This window comes from Anastrepha obliqua, chromosome 3 (genome assembly GCF_027943255.1).
Source record: "Anastrepha obliqua isolate idAnaObli1 chromosome 3, idAnaObli1_1.0, whole genome shotgun sequence".
Classification (NCBI taxonomy): Eukaryota; Metazoa; Arthropoda; class Insecta; order Diptera; family Tephritidae; genus Anastrepha; species Anastrepha obliqua.
The window spans coordinates 124536060-124560730 of NC_072894.1; the positions used below are offsets into that span (position 1 = coordinate 124536060).

The window sequence follows — 24671 nt, forward strand, 5'->3', positions numbered from 1 at the left end:
AGTAATTGTGGAGGGATTACTCAACTGCAACTTATATCAGTATGACAGGCATTTTTCTGCCCCTCCCGTCCAAAAACCAGTTGTCAACATAATTCACACTTTTTTAAATTTCCATCGAGAAAAACACCTACCAATTAGCAGAGAAAATTGATAATTTTTAATTCAATTACACGCCTGAGTGACTGACAAAAAGTGCCATTATAGTATTTCCGGGCATCGGCAATCAGATACTGACAAATTGGTATTTAATTACGAGTATTATTGACTTTTTTTTTTGGTAAAAAAAATGTGTATCTAGGAAATTGTTGTTGGAATTGTTATTTTCGTTCGCTTTTTTTTTGTTTTTTGTTGTTTTTTTACTTTCGTTTTTTTTCGTGGCTTACTTTTTTAGAAAACCAGCTAATCAAACGCAGAGCTTAGCAGTGGCGCATGACGTCTTGCGGCGACATTGTTTTTCAGGCTTATCAATAATCATTGCCACCCAAGTCGCACTCAATTGTCGTCACTTTACATTCGATAAGGCGGAAAATAAATCTGAGTGTCACTAGTTTTGAACAATTATTTAATTTTAGTTAATTGAGAAATTGACATTGAAGAGCCAAAGTGGTTGTTAAAAATAAGCGAGTGAAGATAACTGTAGCAAAAAAAAAGTTGCTTTGTGAACGATAAAGCAAAAGCATCAACGAACAAACACACGACATACAACACGCTTTTCACACACACACAGGCAACACGGGCAATCCAACTCAACCCTGCAGAGTAGGCCGGATCGATTTGTGGGGAGGCAAAAAATCGCCCATTGCTCTGTGAAAATCATATTCTAGGGATCAAAATAAGAAACTTTGCCGAAGGAACCATACCTCTAAAACGAATTCTGATGTCCCCCAATTTGGGTCGAACTTTTAGTGCCTTTTGTGGGGTGGCAAAAAAATCGCCCATTGATCTGTGAAAATCATATTCTAGGAATCAAAACAAGAAACTTCGCCGAAGGAGCCATACCTCTAAAACGAATTCTGATGTCCCCCAATTTGGATCGAACTTTTTAGTTTCTTTTCTCAAGGCAAAAATGGTGATATTTTGAAATGATTGTATGGGAAACCACGAAGGGGAGTTCAAGGGGGAGTGCCACTGGCATGGGTGGATCGGCCGTCCAAAGTTGGGGTCGGTCATACATTTGGACTCGATTGGAGCACTCTAAATTGGTCAAAGTGGGATTTTTCGTTCGACCCAAATTGGGGGAAATCAGAATTCGCTTTAGAGGTATGGTTCCTTCGGCAAAGTTTCTTGGTTTGATCCCTAGAATACGATTTTCACAGAGCAATGAGCGATTTTTAAATCGACCCGCCCTACTGCAGAGCTTTTAAGCTGAATCACATGATGGGACAAAAACCAAAAAAAAAACAAAAACAGTTACTCTAAACTAAAAATAAAAAATATTTCTCCACACCATTCTTCCAATAAAAAATTGAAGGTCCATTTGATAAAAATCTGCTAAAGCTTTTTACAAGAGGTAAATAGCATTAACATTAAAAATTGTAAGTCAGTAAGTCACCAACCCAGCTAAATGAGGCTAAGTTCCATTAAATGTCTGCTACCAATTAAACGTTACCAGACACAGTAAGTTGACTTTGACTCGCTTGTGGCGTTAGGTAACCAGTTTGTAGCCAAAAAAACACAAAATTTAATGAAAAAAATTAAATCGCAAAAAAGCGTGTATTTTGAATGGCAAAATTATGTAATAGCGCTAAGCTGACTGAGTGAATGACTGCGAGTTGAGTAAGTCCCAGCACAAGAGTTGAGCGGAGGCAAGGAAACGAGCTGATATGAGTGTATGAATGTATTAAAAGTAAAAGGAATGCGGCTATAATTTGTAAATTTATTAAACAAGCTGTGATTAAGAGTTCGGCAGTCTTAAAAGCATACATAGACATAATTTATTTATGGAGAAAATTACAAAAAAAAATATGCCCGCATGTATATTAGTTTTGCACGGGGGTATGTATAAATTTTTGTTGCTTACTCTTTTCTTGTTAATTTTTAATCTTATTTTCACGGATGTATGGATGAACATACGAGGGTCGTTTGAAAAGTCCGTGTAAAGTCAGAGAGATGGCACTACTGGCGCCTATCGAGGAAATGTTTAGTTAGTATCATCTCTTGGAGGAAAACACACCTAGTTTTAGTCAGATCGATCCATGTCTTTGTGTTTGAAGTTCGTTTCAAACGCGGAAGACGAGTGATTTTTCTTCTCCATCACGACAATTCACCAACTCACGCCTCAGCAGTTGTGGTCCCAAAATTAATGGAAATAGGGTGCGAACTGAAAAAGTATAACACGTCCGGTTCTTTCTTAATTAATAAATCTGAAACCTGGGCATGCAAAGTTAATGATATAAACCAGCTATTACGATTTGAAAGGAGCATTATAAGAAAAATCTACGGTTCTATTCGGCTTGGAGACGACAGGTATAGTATCTGTTACAACAACGAAATTGAAAACCTCAGTGGTGGTGCGATTATAATGCGGTTTATTAAAGCTCAGTGAATTAGAAGGATTGGCCACATTAGAAGACGCCAAATGAATGAATTAAAAAAAAAGTGTTTACTTTAGGAGGAGGAAGAAGAAAAGGCGAACCAAAAAAGATGGCCGACTTCATTGAAGCAGACTTGAAAGTGATGAATGCTCGTAATAGGAAAAATGTGGCAAGAGAGAGAGAGAGAGTGAAGATTGTGAAGCTAAGAAGAAGAAGAAGATGGGTTCATTTTTCACACCCCCCTATTGTCCAGACTTCGCTTCCTCGCATCCCTCGAACTACGATTTGCTCCCCAATTCGAAGAAATGGCTGGCGTGAAAAAGATTCTACTCAATCGAGGAGGTGATTGCAGAAATGAATGGCTATTTTCCAGACAAACTAGAACAGCGCTGAACGAAGTGTATAAGTCTATAAAGACTATGTCGAAAAATAAAAAAAGTTTGCCACAAACAATTAAGTAGCTTTTATTTTGGCATGGACTTTTCAAATGGCCCTCATATATACAGTATGTCAAGAAATTCTTTGCAAAGTCTAAAATTCTGATGAAATCTGAGTTCAGATGAAAATGCGAAATAAGTAAGTTTCAATATTTTTAGTTTAGCAATTCATTATTCAGTTTATTTTCTTTGATAATATACTTACATATATAAAATGAAAATATATATTATCTGTTAAGAAGTACAAAAAAAACACAAAACATTTTGCATTGCATCGAGTTGCATAATTTGCAGTTTGCGATGTAATGAGAATCAATTAACCCAAAAGTAAGCGTTTCGGCTCCTCTTAATCACTGAAGCATATTTCAGGCTAAAGTTCTAGCTATTAATGCAGTAGCGGCCTAGTTAGGCAAAATTGGTACTACATTTAGATAATTTTATATTTACTCCGATAGCCAAGCGGGAATTAAATCTTTTGGTGGAGTTGTCATTAACTTCGCTATCATTGTCTTGCGTGGCATACCACTGGCTTTAGACACTTTGGCTCATCGTTCTTGAATGATACTTATGACCTTAGAGATATAAGCATCCCCCAGGTCAATGGGTTTGTACTTAAAACAAAATCTTTTAACGAGGAGTACCAGATAAGCTGCTACTGGCGTATAACAATGGATCGGCAACCGTCTAAGTGAGTTCGTTTAAAGACCGACTGCCACTTCTACCTATCTAACCCTAAATTCGATAAAATTTTCATTGCCATTAATCATTTTTGACATGGAAGCAATCGGATTCTAGAGGTTATACGGTCCAAAAATCTTTACTCATCTTCTCTAATAAACTCTTATTCTTCTTCTTGGTCAAGTACAACAAGTACAGCCAACGAAGCCGCTGGATCTTTATTCACTCTTTGAAATTTTAGGAAACAGAACACCAGCTTCCATTCCATTCTAAGCCATTTAAATCTTTAGTAAATATAATATAACTGGCGGCCGACGTAGCCGAATGGCTTGTTGGGTGGTAGTGACCTGAACGAAACCAGGAAATTTATGCTAAAATTTTGCCCATACAAAATTGTTTCTCAATATTTTATTGATTTTTTTCTCTGAAATATGTGAGTGTGAGATTTTAAGTTTCTATAACACTTCTACAGAATATGGAAAAATGTAGAATGTTGCTTCTAAAGACAATTTTCAAAAACGTGGGGCACCGTTAAATTTAGAAGGCTCCAATTAGGTAGGATCAACCATCAAAACTTAAAAAAAAAGTTGAAAATTTGAGCACAGTGTTATTAATTAGTTGTTACTCTTACAAATAAAACAAAAAAAAAATAGAAATAAAAATAATGATATTTTTGCATAAAATTAAAATTTTTGTACTTAGTGTGCCAATTCTGTGTGTGATTAAAAATCGGATGAAGGCTAATTTAGGTAAATGTGGCACCTCGTCTCTATTAACCAGCAAAGCATTCAGAGCTTAAATGAAAATGAAGCCCCCCCTTTTATCCAAAGCATAAAACGCATTACTTTTATTGTGGAATCGCTTAAATTATATTATAACTTACTATTCTATACTATACAAATTAGTACTCACAATTCGGTCGCTGCTTACTTAGGTATTGTAATATACTATAAATGCAGCCTGATTTCCTTATCATTAATAGAACACAAATAAATATTACATGCCATATAACTAAAGAAAATAGCGGAGAAGAAGTTTGCCGTAGTAGCTGTTAAATATTTACTGAATAACTATCATATTTTATCTAATCAAATAAATATTCATTCGCTTTTTTGCTTGCAGTTCCATAAAAGAGGGTACATCAACAACCAACAAATACTGCAAAGGCTACATTGCGCAGAAAAAAACCTTTAGTACAAAACTAAATTTGCATACATAAAAGACAAACGAAAGCTGTAAAAATGGCCACAGCCGCTAACACCACCACCACAACCACCGCAACAACAACGATCGCCGCTCCAACACTTGTCGGCAGCATTAGTAGCGAAGATGTGCCCTCAACGCCCACGCTGAATGATGAGAATTTCGACGAATTCAATGTTTCTTACAGCGTTTACGTGCATCCCACATTATCAGAGTACTACACGAGTAAGTACACACATACATATGCGCATATACACAGTTATCCTCTTAAGCCTATTAACTTATTCACATTTTACTTCTCTTCCACAGATCTCACACCATTTGTCACACTTTCCATCTTTGTCTCCATACTGATTCTTATGCTCAACATTTCCATTTTCCTCACCACAATCGCGAAACTGAAACAGCGTTTGCGCAAACCTCTGATCGGTCCTTCCATAGCTCTCATCTCCCTATATCCACTTATCAGCCTTGCGGCATTGCTCACTCTGCTCTTACCCAAGATTTGGTTCAGCTGCCACACTGTGATGCATCTCTCGTTTACTGTCGGTGGGATTATCTTCTATCAGTTATGCCTTCATTATATTGGCTCTGAGGTGAGCTTCATCAAAGAGACAGCGGGTATGGCTGTGCCGATTAGAACACCACCATTGTGTTGTTGTTGTATGTGCTTGCCAGGCGTGACGCCCACAAAAGGCCGATTTGTTATATTGCGTTGTATGGTGTATCAGATGGTATTCGTGCAGGGCAGCATAATGTTGGTGTTGAATGGAATCTACTACAATGACGTGGTGAGTTGAACGACGATAGCGAAGTACTGCTGTTGCTGTTTCATGTTTTTTTTTCATATTACATTTAAATAATTACACTGGCATAATAATAAATAACAGACCGTACGTGTATAACATAAGTTGTCAGTGGGGGGTATAATAAAAAAAGATTATTTTGACATATAGTTAATTTTTTTTTTTTTTTGCGCTTCAACATTAGTTATTGAAGGACTAATGAAATGAAAATATAAATTAATCAGTACACAACCAATTACAAGCAGATTACGAGAATTCATTAGGAATAAGCTCCCTGTATTTGAGACAGGTGGATAAGAATTTTTACAGAGCTTTATAATCACTAGAGTAGAATGGGGTAAGATAGGTCTTTTTTTTTTTTTGGAGAGCTCTTGCTACGGTGTTTTTGCATTGATTTTGAAAAATAAGCAAGATTTTGAAAGGTTATTTGTCTGCTAACATTTTGGTTATACTGACTTATGTTTGACTAAATATTTTGGAAGCTGTATTTAATAAGACAAAGGTACTTTTCTTCGATATTTTCAAAATCGGGGGGCACGATAGGTCACTATATGTGAGGGGAAAAGATCAATGTACATGGCTTGGAAATTAACGTTTTGCCTTTTACTTATAGAGTATGAACACTGCACATGTTATAAAAGTTAGGAATTTTTCTTTAATTAATTTTTTTCTCTTCTTTGGTCAATTTTTGGCGTTTTTGTATGAGCTTCTGCTCTGACTCTAGCATCACTGCATCTGTGAGAAGTGCAGCTTTACGTCGCTTCCGGCCTCGATTTGATGGTTTGCGCAGTGGAGTTTTAGGAAACGGTCGAATGTCCTCAATTGGAATTAATAGGTCGAGATTCGATCGATCTGGCTCTTGATCGGCATTCCATAAAACAGGCTCTTCATGGGCATTCGATGGACCAGTCTCTTGATCTGGTTCGTCCTCGTACGGACGATCAGTTACGAATGCTGGCGTGAAATCATCTTCCGAAAAAATGTCGCGATTAAATGGCCAAATGCCAGTTGATCTGAATCCAGCGATGATATTCATGCTAGAAGCACCTTTCAACAAGGGTTTAGCTACCAGTTCAGCTATTCGGTCGATGGTAATGGGAATGCCGGAATGATTTAACATCCACGCCTTGCAGGAATGGTCAAAATAAGTTTTGAGCGGCCCAAATACTCCTCTTTCGAGAGGCTGCAAACGATGGCTGGTGTGTGGAAGTAGAGTTAATACTTCAATATTATTATTCTTACAAAAGTCTAATCCAGCAATTGTCATGTGAGATTCGTGGTTATCCATGATGAGCAAAGTTTTTTCAGTACTGGATCGAATCGCACTTTCCTATCACGCGGGCACGTAATGTTTCGAACGGAATTTTAAGTTGTTTAGAGACTGATCGATGGCGCTAGTGCCATCTCGGACTGCCGCGATTGCGTTTTTTACGTCCTCTTCACTTCGTTTCTGCGTTTTTCGCACATAATTACGCACCATTTTGCTGCAAAAACAATTAAAATTTATTTTATTCAATTAAAAGTAGCGACCTATAATGCCCCTAGACGGCTGACCTATAGTGCCCCCAAGCACATGTTTTATGTTAGTGTCGATATTTTTTTTAAAACAAAAATATCAAAAAACTAACACATTATTCGTGTTCAGCATTATTTTCTACGTAAAACAAAACTCACCTGACAAATATTTACATACATTAAATGCACTGCACCGTAAAATAAAAAAAATGCTATGTCGGAGAAAAGCTCACAAAAAACTAAACGACGCCAGAACTAGGATAACTAATCCCGGCCGAAATGACAGTCGCGAAAGTTGTTCCCCACCACGTATTCAATTCACATAAGACGAGTGACCTCTGCAAAAACAGTGCGACGAAAACCCCACCTACCTATTGTGCCCCCATACCTATCTTATCCCATTCTACTCTACCGCTCAAAATCATGTTTATATTTAAGAGATCCAAAGTATTTTCACCAAAATGTTCATACCGATAATTTGTATGGACCGGACAGGTACAAATGGTGTGCTGAGTATTTTCTAGGATATCCAAATTACAAACTGGACAAACGGTAAAAGTTAATTTTTTAAAAGACATTGCATTTTGAATAAGGAGCCCTCCCCTTGCGTTAAAGATCAAACTTATAGCACAAGAAGACAAGTCAACAAGTCGACACTAAATTGGTTGATGTTTGTAAGTGATAGACAAGGATACAAATTGTCAGATGCAGATTTTTTGGCTGAGTTTAAAAATACCGAGAATTCTTTGACATTTAGTTTTCTATAAAATTGCGGAATATATGCCCAAGGAAGCGAAAGAAAAGACATTTAACGCGAAGTGTAAATGCAAATATAATGTAACACATGGGCTAAAAAGTCCCGAGCCGAACACATATTAGGTGCAAAATTAAGTTCTCGCTGTTTTTTTGATGAAAATACAACTTTATTCTGAAAAAAATGGTTACAAGTGAATCATTGAAAGTGTTGCCCATCGCTGGCTACTACTTTTTCCCATCTTTCTGGTAGATCTCGTATACCGTCGCTGTAAAACTGTTCATCTTTTGAGGCTATCCACGGATTAAGCCATTTTTTAATGTCTTCATACGAATGGAACTGCTGGTCAGCTAGACTACGTGCCATCGAGCGGAACAGGTGATAATCGGACGGCGCAATATCTGGAGAATATGGCGGGTGGGGTAGGATTTCCCATTTCAGTGTTTTCAGGGAGGTTTTACCGGGTTTGGCAAAGTGAGACCGAGCGTTATCATGCTGTAGAATCACTTGTTCTTCTGCTTCTCGCGCAATGCTCAGCTGAATCGCATCAATTGAAGTCGATACCGATCCCCCAGTTTCGCTTGGTTTTAACAGTTCATAATAAATAACACCAACTTGGTCACACCAAATACATAGCATAACCTTCGCAGTGTGAATATTCGGCCGAGGCGACGACGTAGAAGCATAACCGGGCAGTCCCCTTGACTTTCTTTTCTTTTGGATTGCTGTAATGAATCCATTTTTCATCACCCGTCACGATGCGATGCAGAAAACCCTTCCTTTTTTCCCGCTGGAGCAGTTGTTCACAGGCGAAAAAACGACGTTCAACATCCCTTGGTTTTAACTAATAAGGAACCCAAGTCCCCTGTTTCTGAATCATTCCCAAAGCATACAATCGCTTGGAAATGGATTGGTGGGTAACTCCTAATACTGAAGCAAGCTCTTCTTGCGTTTGACATGGATCCTCATTGAGCAATGCCTCCAATTCAGCGTCTTCGAAGGTTTTTGGCCTTCCTTCACGCGGACTGTCGTCACCGTCTTTGAAGCGACAGAACCAATCTTGGCATGTTGTTTTACTTAAAGCAGTATCTCCATAAACTTTTTGTAGCTTTTGATGCGCTTCAGCCGCCGTTTTTTTTCGAATGAAAGAGGAAAATCAATTCCCGCAAATGACGATTATTCGGCTTGAAATCAGACATTTTCACAAATCCAAAGTATATGATACCAAAGCAAAATCACTAATGTGACGAAGCAGTTTGTTTACCATATGTCTGAGCTTGGTTTATGACGTTTAGGTTATGTTAGAATCGACTAGCACCCACTGCTGGCGGCATCTATTGACAAACAGCGAGAACTTAGTTGCGTACCTAATAGATGGCACTAGTTCCATTGCATTCACCTATTTTTCAGTTAGTACTAATCTGATACAGCTGTTAAAATTTCATGATTTTCTCAGTTTTGCGAGTTATTGTTCTAAGATGCTTTTCTGACTTCAAACGTGGTCGTAGGGACCCCAATGCTGCACAACGCAGTGGACGTGCAAATGAGGCTGTAACACCTGAAAATATCAAAAAATCCACAAAATCGTGTTGAATGATCGAAAAGTGAAATTGCGTGAGTTAGCTGGCATCGTAAAGATATCAAGCGAATGCATTGGCTTTATATTGCAAGAGCATTTGAGTATGAGAAAACTCTGTTCAGAGTGGGTGCCGCTTTGCTCGCTGTTGACCAAAAACAAGATAGTCATAAGTCAATCAAAACAATGGCAAACAAACAATGAGGCAAAAGATAGGCAAAGAAGAGCGGCGCTGTAATGATTGCGTTGTTCTTGATGGAAATTACGTTGATGAATAAAGCAAATTTTAAACAAGAAAACGTGTTTTCATTGTTAGGCCCGGGACTCCTCAGCCTATGTGTTTTTCTTTTTTCAATTTCTCTAAAATCGTAGGAATCTTCAGTATTATTTACATTTGCCTTTACTTGAGATGCGCAAATAAGTTTCCGGTTTTTTTATAAAACAAATCGAAAGTTCTGCGAAAAATAGAATACTATTTAGGACATCTTTAACGAGTTAATGCCTTTGCGAGCTGTTCTTGAGTTTGGATATCAATTTCTTTCAGTAACGCTGGCAGTTACTTAAATATTTTTCGTCTTGCAAAGCCCCCTTATCATCAACGTCGAAGTCACCGCTTTTGGATCATCAAGGCAAATCCGCACAAGGTGACTTCAGTATAGCAGCTGATTTTTTTCTTTCTTGCGGTTTGGTGGTCTGAATGTCAAAAAGCCCTGCTTCTTTGCGCTTACATTTTTTGTTTACATTCTCAATGAAATTTTGGCATTTCAACCACCAAATTGCAAAAATAAATATTGTTGTTCCCCTCCGAAGTCAACTTATATGAAATCACCTTGGGCGCATCCAGCAATAACTTGCCTTCTGAGTCCCAGAAAACAGAGTTAGGACACCTGTAGCGCGCGGCTAATAAAAGGCGTTGCTACATGGTGCAGCAGGACCTTCGGTGTAGTCAATTTTTATACAATCCAAATGCTTTCGGGGAACGGGTATTTCCAAAAATATTCTCCGGACGAAAAAGCGGGACCTGGGCGAAGCACATAGGCATAGCCTTTGTAATGGCTGGGATGGAACGCCACTCTGAACTAGTGTGAAAGCGGTTTCAGGGTGAGCGACGGATCCAAACGAAGGGAAGTTTTTTAGTCTCTGGGCATACCATTGCTGCCACGGCAATTTTGATGATACATTAGGCATTTTAAACCCCCTCATTCGCAAAAAAAAAATCCCAGAAAACAGTAGTCATCATATTTCCAACCGTTTTTCGACAACGCGAAGTTCATGGTGATGAATCTACATTTTCTCCCTAGTATCACTCCAATTCCAAAAATGATTTCATGTTCTTGCAGCAAGATTAAAAATCTGGCATAAGCACACGTCCACGTGATGTAAACTTTCTCAGCACCCATCATATCGCGCCCTAAATACAAAAGGGTCACAACTCAAAATGTACCTTCGCTCAAATATGAACGAGACGTTATCAATATTAAAATTCCCTCGACGATACTTCAACTACTTACGTATTTCTGCGACTTTGTTAGGACGTTACTTCGGTCTGAACGCTGATCTTGTTCAAGTAAACCTCTGCATTGCTTTAATAAACTGTGCTAGTTATAGATCGGAGAGTGCTAAGATATAGGTTGTCAAAAAAGTCTTGCGGTATTTTTATTGAATTTTCAATTGTTCATAAAATTGGTTATAATAATGCGATTTAAGTCAAATATGCGCCGTTTTGTTCGATGACGAGTTCCCAACGAGATGCCAACTTCATAATGCCGCTCTTATAGAAGCTTCCTTCCCTATTGTCAAAAAACTCGGAGTGCCAATTTTCACAGGACTCTCTTGTGGACAGCTTCCGACTACCAAGCTTGTTCGCCATGGACAGAAATAGGTGGTAATCACTTGGTGCGAGATCCGGACTATACGGCGGATGCAAAAGAACCTCCCATCCGAGCTCCCGGAGCTTCTGGCGCGTCACCAAAAATGTGTGTGGCCTGGCGTTGTCCTGATGGAAGACAATTCGGCCTCTGTTGATCAAAGATGGCCTCTTCTGCATGAGTGCTGCATTCAAGCGGTCCAGTTGTTGACAGTATAGGTCCGATTTGAGCGTTTGGCCATAGCGGAGCAGCTCATAGTGGATGATTCCCCGCCAATTCCACCAAACACACAGAAGAACCTTCCTGGCCGTCAATCCAGGCTTGGCTACCGTCTGGGCAGCTTCACCGCTTTTCGACCACCACCGTTTGCGCTTCACGTTGTCGTAAGTGACCCACTTTTCATCGCCAGTCACCACTCGCTTCAAAAACGGGTTGATTTTGTTGCGATTCAGAAGCGATTCGCATGCATCCATACGGGCAAAAATGTTTTTTTGCGTCAAGTCGTGTGACACCTATACATCGAGCTTCTTTTTGAATCCAAGCTTCTTCAAATGGTTTATAACGGTTTGATGACTCATGCCCAGCTCTTAGCCGATGCTACGGCTGCTACTATGCCGGTCTCTTTCGATCAATTCAGCGATTTTATCGCAATTTTCGACGACAGGCCTTCGGGACCGTGACGCATCTTCGTTCACCTCTGCACCAGAACGAAAACGTTGAAACCATCGTTGTGCGGTGGAAATGGAAACTGTATCGGGTCCATAAACTGTCAAATTTTATTGACAGCATGAGATGCATTTTTGCCTTTATCGTAGTAGTACTGTAAAATATGCCGTATTTTCTCTTTATTTTGCTCCATGTTTGCGACGCTATAACTCACGAACGACTAAAAGCAAACAACAATTAATCAAACACGTGTTAGCACGTGAAAAGAGCTTTCCAAAAAGCTCTAGCGTGAACCGATGCGACGAATACAACTAGAACTACGCGCTTGCAAAGACAAGCTTGCGGATACCGCAAAACTTTTTTGACAACCTTTATATGTGGCATTTCTTTTATAATATGTTGTGTTTAGTCAGAAACTTAATCCCGGAAGGAAGCTTTTTGATTTTCATAAAAAATGTTTTCTTTCCGAAAGACTTGTATATTTTGTGATTTATTAAACGCTGATGCACCCATTTTTGATTCAATCTTTCTATTTATTTTTGTATTTAGTTGCCAAGTAATGGAAGCCCTTCTAATATTTGACTTTAACGCGTAGTTGAAAAGATATTGCTAAGGTTGGTTATTTGCAATATTTTCTTATACAGGTATCTCCATTATAAAAGTTAGTTAAGATTAGGACACCGGTTGTTATGGCAAATTTTAAATGTTTTCAATCTGTAATTTTTTATAGGCAACAGTGAAATACGAAGTATTTTTCAGTCGTGGAAACGAATACATTTAAAAAGAGTAAAAATAAAAATTTATATATTTAAATTTACTTATAATTTATTTCAAAATTTAAATATTTCTACAGAATTTTTCGCATCTTATTTATGTACATTATAAAGCCAAAGTAAAGTAAACGTAGAGACTAACGCGATAAATACTTGATAATTTTTTACTGGTGTTCTTTCTAATTACATTTTACTCTATTCGTCTCCATTAGAATTGACAAATATTTGTCTCTTCAATTATTTATGAATGAATAAATTAAATGATTTAAAACTTTCGCCGACTATTTGGCGTTAACCAGCGCATAAAATATATGATGCATATCTTTATCTTTAACTAGTAATAAAAAACTAAGTGAAATTGCCAGACAAACCAGCGCCGCCTGTCTGGGCGCTAATTGCTACCCGCCAACAAAGTAAACAATAATTCCAATTTTGTTAACAGAGCCAGTGGCTAGTCTATAAATAGAATAATTCTGAACGTAAGCCGCAACAATAAAATATGTATTTACTTTTGTTCTTACAACAACAACAATGTGTTCTGGTTAGCCGGATATAAATAGCGCATTTGGCTTGTATTTCAATATAGCCTCGGTGGCGCAGTAGGCAGCGCGTAAGTCTCATAATCTTAAGGTCGTGAGTTCGAGCCTCACCCGGGGCATAATTTTTTTTATTTTTTATTTTTTGCATAAATGCAATTATTTTATTTATTATATTAAAAAAAAAAATTATCCACAGGATTTCTTCCATGAAGTGCAGTCATACTTCTTACCATTCATCATTTCTTCCATTATACTGGGTGTATGGGGGCTGAATATCACGGTGCGTGTTGTGAATAATATCCATGCGGATTACAGCACTACGGTAAGTGAACAAATTCTTGAAAATTAGCTGCAAGAAATATAAAATACTGTTTGCCTATTTTTTCCGCTTAGAAAAAAATGTTTTCACTGCAATTGATTTTGTTGCTATGCAAGATGCAGTACCTAATATTGGACAAACAACTGGATCGGCTATTGCTGGGTGGCGAGTATCCCATGAATCACACTATCTACAAGCAGAGTAAGTCTACTATACAACTTATAACATAATGGGTTTTCCAATAACAGGTGTTGTTATTTTGATACACAAAGAAAAATGTTATTTTTAAATATAAACGATCGGATGTTTATTTCATTATAAAGAGGAAGGTATGGAAAATAATATTAGGCAAAATGACCATCACGACCACGCTTACAGGACAATATCCTTATCCTTTTCATGAAATTTTCCATAACCGAATTACAAAGTGGCTGCCCTATGTCCTTGATAGCCTCATGAATTCCACCTTTGAGGTCTTGAAGGGACCCTGGGCTGTTAGCGTAGACCTTCTCTTTCACGTGGCCCCAAAGAAAAAAGTCGCTAGGTGTTAAATCACAAGATCTCGGTGGCCAATTGTGGTCAACTCTTCGAGAGATAACACAGTCCGGAAATCTTTCCCGTAAAAGATCAATGGTTTCGTTGCTTGTGTGGCACGTGGCGCCGTATTGTTGAAAATAAACGCTGTCCAGATCAATACCATCCAATTCCGGCCATAAAAAATCGTTAATCATCTCTCGATAGAGCAATCCATTCACCAATAACACCTGTTATTGGAAAACCCTTTATATAGATATAAGGTGGCGCAATATTAATCGCCCAATTTTGTTTTTGAATAACCTTTTTTGAAAATACAAAAAAAAATATTTTGAATGATGGAAATCTTGATTTTGACTTTTACCTTTTATACTGCAGCTGTTTAGCATTCAATTGTCAGATATGATTGACGTAAGTCGCCATTTGCAAAAACTTAAAATCTTCCGAAAGGGTGATTAATTTTGCGCCACCTTGTATGTAACATATATTTATAACATAATATGTATAAGAAAGTGATCTCAACAGCTCAGGCTATCGTTCTTTGATTAACTGTGAACTTTGTGTGAGAAAAAATAGCATAAAGTATTCAACAAAAATTTGAGGTGTAGCAAGCTCTGGTTTTTAAGATCAAGCTGGCACCATGAATAAGAATTAGCGCTTTAAGAGATTGTTACCTCTTACATTTAGATTTAAGGTTCGTTTTACTTTTACTTTTAATATAAATTTCACATTTAATTTTGTTTTAGCCTTCACTTTTAAACTTACTTCTACTTCTAATTTTGGTTGACTTTTACTCTTAGTTCTACTTTCACAGTTTTACTTTCACCTTTATTTTATTTTATTTTATTTTTGCTTTCACTTTTTCTTTCACATTTAGTTTTACTTTTAGTTTAAGTCTTAGTTTTACTTTTGCTTTTGCTTTTACTTTTACTTTTACTTTTACTTTTACTTTTACTTTTACTTTTACTTTTACTTTTACTTTTACTTTTACTTTTACTTTTACTTTTACTTTTACTTTTACTTTTACTTTTACTTTTACTTTTACTTTTACTTTTACTTTTACTTTTACTTTTACTTTTACTTTTACTTTTACTTTTACTTTTACTTTAACTTTAACTTTAACTTTTACTTTTACTTTTACTTTTACTTTTACTTTTACTTTTACTTTTACTTTTACTTTTACTTTTACTTTTACTTTTACTTTTACTTTTACTTTAACTTTAACTTTTACTTTTACTTTTACTTTTACTTTTACTTTTACTTTTACTTTTACTTTTACTTTTACTTTTACTTTTACTTTTACTTTTACTTTTACTTTTACTTTTACTTTTACTTTTACTTTTACTTTTACTTTTACTTTTACTTTTACTTTTACTTTAACTATTACTTTTACGTTTACTTTTACTTTTACTTTTACTTTTACTTTTACTTTTACTTTTACTTTTACTTTTACTTTTACTTTTACTTTTACTTTTACTTTTACTTTTACTTTTACTTTTACTTTTACTTTTACTTTTACTTTTACTTTTACTTTTACTTTTACTTTTACTTTTACTTTTACTTTTACTTTCACTTTTACTTTTACTTTTACTTCTACTTGTATTTTACTTTTACTTTTACTTTTATTTTCACTTTTATTTTTACTTTTACTTAACTATTACTCTTAATTTTAATTTTATTTTTGCTTTCACCTTAGCTTTGATCTTTATTTTTACTTTAAATTTTAATTTTACTTTTTCCAAAATTTTTAATTTTACTTAACTTTTACTCTTAGTTTCACTTTTACACTTAAATTTGCTCTTACTTTTACACTTTCTTCTCGGTCATTTCACTTTTACTCTCATTTTCACTGAGAAAATTAAGTCTGAGTTGTCTCTTTTGCGTCTAATGCTCTTTCTCACTCTCTTTCTCTTTTGCAGCAATCATTAACTTCTTGGTCCTGGTGGAAATGGTGTTTGTGTCGCTATTTGCTCAACACGCCTACAAAATTCCAATTCAAATCGATGATAATTAAAGACATTCAATCCAATTTACTTAATAATTAGAACCAAGTACTTAAGTGCCGTACTTAAATGTTTACCATGCATCACACTTAGTTAGTTAGCTTGCTTCAAAAGTAATCTATGAAAATCAAATATTGTTATAAACATTCAAAGTTTAGGTCCTAAGGTTTATTGTATAAAATATGTGTTTTTATTTAGTGAATCGATAGAGGCCAGGAAACCTAAAACTTTAATTTTAGCGCGAATTTGTTTTATAATATTAAATTTTACACAACTATTATTTTCTATCGAAATAGAATGAAGAAAATTGTGATAAGCACTTGCAATAGATTAGACAAATAGGTTTAGCAGTAATTTAGAAATTTCAATACTTCATAGAAAAAATAAAAAGAAATGTATAAAAAATAAATAAATCACTTTTTCACAATTCTAAATTTTCAGTGAAATGGAAATTACTCAACCAGAAGTTATAGGTATATAAGTTTTCCCATTTAACCAATAAAGTGAACTTTAATAACCCAGCCAATAAACTATTCCTACCATCGAATTGCGAACAAAGAGAGTTATTGTTTTCTCAGTTTTCTGAGTAAAAATGTATTTTCAAGGAAGGTACGGCTGATAGCAAAATTTTATGTTATTTATTTACTTTGTCTTAACTGAACTCGCTTCCCTTTACTGAATTGAAGTTTTCATAATTTAGTCTCAAGTTCATCTACAGCATTCGATATTCGCAATTTAATTCTGTTATAAACTTAAAGCTAATATTAATTGTAAATATAGATTTATACGAGTTTTTTTCCAAATAATTTTAATCAACTTGAGACCAAATTAGGTAAACTTTAATGCACTGTAGAAAAAATTTTACGTTTAAGGACAAAACGGCAGGTAATCCAAGATTCTACATGATTATTTCCTTTTTTGGGCTGCCGCAGACTGTAATTGATCGAGAGACGAGTCCAAGCTTAACCTCTTTAAATGCATCTCGTTTATCTGGAAAAGAACCGGTGAACACTATATTGATGACCACTTCAACATTCGTTATATAAGGTGGAGAACCTTTATCTGCCGAAGACTTCTTGGGCAAAGTTTGATCGCAGCGATTGGAAAGCTCAAATGACGTTAACTTTCTTGGTAAATTGGTTATTATTGGGGCTAAACTCTTAGACAATTTTATCAATTGGCTATTTTTTGCTTCAAAAATATGTAAAAAATATTAATTATGTATCAGAAATAGGGATTTCTATAGTGAATCGGTCTGGTGATAGCCACTGCAAGTGCTCCGAGGTATTCTAGAAAGCGCTAAGCTTTGAACATTTTGCCTCACAAAAAACTGCGAAACGACGATTTGCAAATAAGCCGCATAAGTAAGTGGATCTTTGTCTTGCGCCTATTGAAATAAGGATCCTGGTGCAAATGTGCTGATTAAATGAAAGTTCCACGTAAATAAAATAACAAAAAAAAAACCTGAAAAAGGAGAGAAATCTCGACGCAGCGTAAATAAAAACATTCGAAATACTGAGATCACTGCATCCAGAGTAGGTCAATTTGCTGAAATCGAGGTCAAAGTGGCAATGAGTTATATTACAACATTTTATCAAATCATTTTACTGCTAGATATTATTTGTCAGCAGGACGACGACCCAAAGCGCTACTTCAGCGTAGGTATGCCAATATTAGCGGAAAACTTTGATCCTGGGGATTCGAGATACTTTCAAAGTAATACCGGGACACACACAAAACTTAAAGTAATAAATTTTTGAAGTTCAACTTAAGAAACCACTTGATTCAGGAATCGTACTTATTTTTGTTTCATCTTCTTATGTCATCTTTGACATTTGCTAAGTAGACAGATGTACAATTTTACATGATAGAACAACGTGTTAAAATTATTGAAAGCTATTATGAAAATAATCGATCTATAAGAACAACATATCGCAAAATTCGTGTCTTTTTCGTGGAAATAATCACCTGAATGAATCGATAATTCAAAGGTTGGTGAAAAAATTTTAAGAAACTGGTTCTGGCCAGGATGGAAAAAGAACTGGCAGACCAAAAACTGGAAGTCCTGTTGAATATTCTCAACGCATTCTCAAACTCAAAGTGTGGCTGAACAAATTTCAAGATCGTTTTCTTGACGTTCTCAATAATTAGGCATTCATGAATTGACAGTTTGGCGCATTTTACTTATAGATGTGCTCATGGTGGACATTTCAATGATGTCACTTTTCACATACAATTGTTAAGAACCTCATTTTGAATAAAAATAGTGAAACCTGAAAGAATCTAAATTTGTATATGTTTTATTTCAAGACAACTTCTAGGCGTGACTTTTGAAATACCCTTCACAAGACACTTTCGAAAATAATAATTAATATAAAAAAGTATTAACTAAGATGTGCAAAAACAAAACTTTTATATATTATATTGGCATTTTTATAATAAACCACACTTATACATTTTGCTACTATTTGTTACGATTTTTTCCTGCTTGGCAGTTGTTAGCGGCGCAAAAAAAGACTATTAGCTATAGAACAACACAAATACAGTTCACAGTTCAAACACCACAAAACTTAAAATTTCCAGCATTGTACAAAATGTAAAAATATTTAATAAATCATCATCAAAATTTCAAACTTTCTAATAAGAATAAAAAAAAATTATTTTTATAACTCGATTAATTTTAGTACAACTACAAAACTGCAGCTTTAAAGTAGCTTAAAAATTGCGTTAATTTTTGATAATTTCTTTTGCCGGTTTTGTGCATTTTCTCAATATAAAAAAAATTGTATTGGCACCAAAATTTTAAGTAATGAACCACAAAACGGAATTTTTAGAAACTTGGAGTTATATGTTTTTTTTTTGTTGTATTAACTATATTTTTATAAAAAGATAAAAGAAATTCACTAAGAGATTATGAATGGCCAAGTTTCTTAATTGACAAGTTTTTGTTTCTTTCAATTCGATATTTAAAGTGTTTCGGTACCTCAGAATAAGCACAAAATTTACAAAACCTGAAAAATACTGTGACTGGCCTACTTATTTCAGCGTCAGTAAGATATAAGTCCCCGACTTAAAACCAAGGGAAAATCAATAGTGAATTGCACAGTGGAACAAGTATTTTTGAGTCCCTAATAAAAGTTAGATGGACAGTCAAAATAATTAAGCTAAGTCTCATGGTACTTTTTACCAGTGGTCAAAGGTAAACTTCATTATTACTTTAAATATTATATTAAATAAAAAAGACCATTATTTTCTTAGACCTGTTAGACAGAAAATGTAGTCAGCAATGCTTTGTAAAAGATTCTAAAGCACATCTGCAAGAGCCTTGAGCTGTTATTCGATATTTTTAGTGAAAAGTTTGGTATTTTTCAGCATAAACTTAAATGTGACGCCTTCACTTATGAGCTTTATTTTTTTTAATCTGTTTTCTGTATTTGCATGGCCCGTTTTTGAAAAAAGATTTAAGTTAGAGATTTTAAGTGCTTAGCAAATAATTTAAGAAGGAGATTTCAGACGCCACAGTATAGTATTTAACTTTTTAACGCCTCTGGGACAAGTACATCCCTCCTACAAGAATAAAGAAATGCCATCAAGACCTAAATATAGATGCCATCTGCTCATTAGTGTAATATTTTTACAGTTTTTATAAAAATACACTATTCTAGTAGTATTTGTATACAGATACTCAGTGGTAATAAGACATACCGCTCATTTGCTGCAACGTCGTCATAACTCAAAAATCGCAAAATTTTAGTTAACATCACTAATATATCGGAAATAATATGTTTGATCAACTGACAAAGTGTTATATCCGAAGTTTTAACATTTCACGCAGCATCGCGATAGATGCCTTTCGCTCTAATTACATATCCTATTGCGTCGTATTTGCAACAACGTATTATCTCAGTTGTGCGTCGGCTTTTGTGTGGTTAACATCGTGAAGTTCTCTGGAAAAGTGTCATATTTCGTTTTGTGACAATATTAATAAAAGGTAAGTTCACTTTGATATCTCTTTCTCTATTGTGTATATTGCATTATTTTAAGATAAGACGTTGTGCATGTAAAAATTTGAGTGAATTCCGGTAGTGTTTTTGAGTGTTATGACGTTTTTGCAGAAAATAATAGTTTTTATTTCAGTACCTACTATTTTGTCTTGAAACACTATTACAAATAAGATGTATTAGTGAAGCAATAGTGTATTAAAGAACTATTCACTGTTATGACATTCTTGCACTAAATATTTTTTAAGTATAAATTATTTGCTATGAATCATTTCCATTTATCAGTATTGTTGTCATTTTCAGTCAAAAAATAATGGAAACTAATTCTCGATCCGCCAAAATGGTGGGAATGGCTTTAAAAAAACAAGATGGAAAGGGTAAAGAATGCCAGATAAAAAGTACATCAACAGTGAATTTTGTTGAAATGAAATCAGACTCATTAAGCTCGAGCTCATTTTTTGAGGATGATGACGATTCCGTACGTGATACCACATACATTCCACCCGATATTGTCAGTAAGAGTAACAGTCACTGCGAACCAAATTCAACATCAGACAGTTCTGAGGCTAACACAACCGGTGTCGAAACTCCGATGACTTTAACGAGTCCACTAAAAAAAGGAGTAAAGCGTAAACGAAATGAGAGTAATTGGGTAAGAAATGTAAACAAAAAGTTGAGAAATAGTGGAAAAGAATACAAAATGAAAAGAGAGAAAAATTGAACCTCCATGTACAGAGAAGTGTAAGCGAAAATGTTTTGAAAAATTTACAGAAGAGGAACGGATGGTAATTTTTAGATCATACTGGGATTTGGCTATGTTCGAAAAACAGCGACTATTTATTCAGAATAGTATGGAGCTCATTCAGTCTAAATGTCGTTATGTGCGTAAAGGTGGTACAAGAAAGAAAAGGGAAAATAATAATGGCATAAGAGCATTTTATACAAAACCTCGGATAGTGGACCGCAAAAAAAAAATTGATACAGAAAAATCACATTCCTAAGTATTATAGACCTTTTTACGAGCAATTGTAATCCTTATTCAATTCATTTTTTTATTTAAAATGAATATTATTTTTTACGTGAATTTATGTTTCTTTATTTTTGTACCTGAATTAATATTTTAATTTTTATGTTACAATAAAATATGCAATGAATGCAATAAATTTTATTTAATATCCATATTTTTTCTCTTATAATGTTTAGTAAGGTGCAAATATAATACAGTCACAAGTCAGAATTTGCAATAGGTTTTCAGCTATAAAACTTTTTGTTATTTGCAGTAACGTCACAATTTTAATTATGTCAGACCATAAAACCTATTTTTGCAGCAACAACGTCATAAGAAAAAGTCGGAGTACTTTTGAAGCTACAGAAAGAAGTCCATTATACATTTCAACCTTTAATTTACATATAGGTACGTCTTAACCAGATGCTATTTCAGCAAATTTGACCATAATCTTCATTTCATATACAATTTTAATATATATAAACAATTTAAAAACTGAAAAATGCGTCTCCTGTAAAATCACAATTTTTGAGTTATGACGATGTTGCAGCAAATGAGCGATATTTAAAACTTCTTGGAATAGGGTGTAAGTTTTCTAATTTTCAAATTCAGATCTAGAAACTCTATACTGTACATTTTTCGAAAGAAATAACATATTTTAAAAACGTTATCGCCAGATTTGAATTTAGCAAATAAACTAAGCCTAATAAATATTTTACATTTGGTCCAATATACCTTCGCGTTTTCGGAGCAGTAAAATTGTTGAAACCGATTTCTTAATTTCTGAGAAATTTTTAGGTACCAGTAAATTTAAAATTTTACATGAATTTCCATAACAAGCCGTTTGTGTTGCCTGGTTGTCTGAAGAAGAATGTCCATTTACTACAAAGAAGTTCAGCAAAATTCTCAAAGCCACCACAGATCAACAATTTAAAAACTTTTTATGCTGAAGTCCGCGAACACGAAACGACTTTTTTTGAGTTATAAACCGCAAAAGAGGGTTGATAATTTTCCTACCAGCGGTATTTTAAGCCGGCTCCGAACGGCAGGTGATTTTTTATGAGTAACTTTTTAATTACAGAAATACACTCGGCGGAGGTTTGCCATTGTCTGCCGAGGGACGATTGGTATTAAAAAGCCCTTTTTATAATTTGGAGTTTCGAACCTGGACCATACCGAATGGTAGTTACGCACAGCACTTTGGTCTACGACGTCCGCGAAACCATTAAAAAGTTCCTTCCCTTCTAGTAAATTTTTGTAGCATATATTTAGGAGGCTTTAAAATGTATACCTTCTTCTTGTTCTTTTCTCATAAATGATTTCAATTTTTAAATCAAACGAGCATTAATTCAAAAATTTCAGCCTTAAATGCCAATTGGCAAACATTTTGCTTATTGAAGCCTTGAAGTGTACCCACCAAACCAAAGTAGAAGCCCGCCAAAGTGATAGACTAAATATTAAACGAGTCTTTATGGAACAGCTTTTTAGTGCAGATTTGCACTATTCTTAGCCTTCTTATATTATTTCAAAAAATTACTATTAAAATTACTTGTAAAAGAGTTTAAATAACTTCATATTGAGTGCTCAGCACGAATGGTGTGGAGTCGTCTGTCTCCCATCGGACGTGCCCATAGGCGACGAATCGGGGAAAGTTCGGCATCATGCAGAGTAAATGGGAAATAAAATACATACCACTCCCGGACCAAACAGGCAATCCCCTGCATGAAAGTGCCGATAGTTCAACTATCACTAAACGCAATATGATAACGAATCGTCGGACGCCCTATATACATATATATCATAAAAATAAAATAATAATTGGCGCGTACACTTCTGTTAGGTCTTTGGCCGAGCTCCTCTTCCTATTTGTGGTGTGCGTCTTGATGTTGTTCCACAAATGGAGGGACCTACAGTTTCATGCCGACTCCGAATGGCAGATATTTTTATGAGGAGCTTTTTCATGCCAGAAATACACTCGGAGGTTTGCCAATGCCTGCGGAGCTGCTACCGCTATTAGAAACATGTTTTTATTAATTTTGCTTTCACCGAGATTCGAACCAACGACCTCTCTGTGAATTCCGAATGGTAATCACGCACCAACCCATTCGGCTTCGGCGGCCGCCTATATATATATCATAGATATATATTTTTTAACTCAGATATATATTTAAGTCCCAGTTTAGTAGATCTAAGCTCCACAGCAATGTGCAGGTACGTTTATGTGAAATAGCTGCATTAAGAACTTTTGGCTTATTGGGTTGACAAAATATTTACCACTCATCCATGTTGGTTAGTACTTTGTGAATGAGCAGTATCAAAGTGTTACATATGTTTGCATACTTTTAGGCACCACCATGGAATTAAACCTCTATGTGCACACACAAAACACACGAACTAACTGCTGCATGCTAGAATTTCTAGTGGAAATTGTATATCGAATCAATAAATCAAAGAGGAGCTATGCCATAAAATGGTAAGCATATGCATACATACGTATTTAGCATATGCGCACATGCATACATACACACATATGCAAGTATCTATTCACGAGCTAAGGAGAATCATTTTCACACAAGCATATCTCCCTTGGGCCTGTGTGAAAATGTGGTGTTGGAGTTATTGAAAGGCTGCCTTTGAATGGTTTAGTTTGCATGATTAATCAAGTAAGGGTGCGATGAATTATCAAAATTTCGCAATCCGAATCAGTGAATTAACTATTAAACGGCAGATATCTTTTATGGTGCTTGTGCATAACTAACTTTTGTACATACACAGCTGTGGACAGAGAAATAGGGCACTTCCCCACAATACCAAATAGTGATAGTTATTTTTACTGGATGACCTAGTAAAACAGTTATTTTTGCACAAATCTATACTTTTGTTTCAGTTAAAAAAAAAAAACAATATATAGCAATTCAATGGGCCTTATGCATAATAAGTGACCATTTGCTCGAGTAGAATCTGGTGAGATCTATATCAAGTAGGTGAGTTCGAGCAAACCGACCGAGCTCGTGCTCAATTTGGTATGCATAAAAATGAGATAGAGCAAATACCTTGAACTCGAGTTAGCTGAGATCAAACCGCTTGTTTGATTAGTTGCAAAAATGAGCTTAGATAGTGAAAGTGTAAGTGAAAATTTACATTTTGATGCTAATGAGAATTTATCAATTTTCATAGTTGGATACTTAAAAAAATATAAGACTTTATTAGAAAAAAGCCAACTCCCCGGTGTAAAAAATAAAAAAAAAAGAAATAATTAGAAAACTTTGTGGCGAATATAAAAAAAAACTGGTGTAGAAATAAGCGAAAAAAATGTAATGAAGAAAATTGCTAATTGCTGTGTACTGCAAAAAAAGTTTCAAATTTAAACTAATAGCAAAGTCAAATAACTGTGATAATGAATACTTATTTACTGAAGTATCTGATGGCATGAGTAAAATTTTAATTGCATGTGTTTAC

General features: G+C 35.2%; 1 protein-coding gene and 1 non-coding gene across 3 annotated transcripts in view; both read left to right on the forward strand.

Moving 5' to 3' along the window:
* LOC129242309 (organic solute transporter alpha-like protein) overlaps positions 1-16655 on the forward strand; it is a 78250-nt gene extending 61595 nt beyond the window's left edge. For both annotated transcript variants that reach the window (XM_054878881.1, XM_054878884.1), the window contains exons 2-6: positions 4772-5077; positions 5162-5643; positions 13546-13671; positions 13743-13869; positions 16122-16655. In XM_054878881.1, coding sequence (XP_054734856.1) covers positions 4891-5077; positions 5162-5643; positions 13546-13671; positions 13743-13869; positions 16122-16216 — 1017 coding nt within the window. In that variant the 5' untranslated portion in view covers positions 4772-4890 and the 3' untranslated portion in view covers positions 16217-16655. The remainder of the gene's footprint in view (positions 1-4771; positions 5078-5161; positions 5644-13545; positions 13672-13742; positions 13870-16121) is intronic.
* On the forward strand, positions 13396-13468 carry Trnam-cau (transfer RNA methionine (anticodon CAU)). The gene has a single exon. It is a non-coding gene; the product is annotated as a tRNA-Met (tRNA).
* Positions 16656-24671: the final 8016 nt, after the last annotated feature.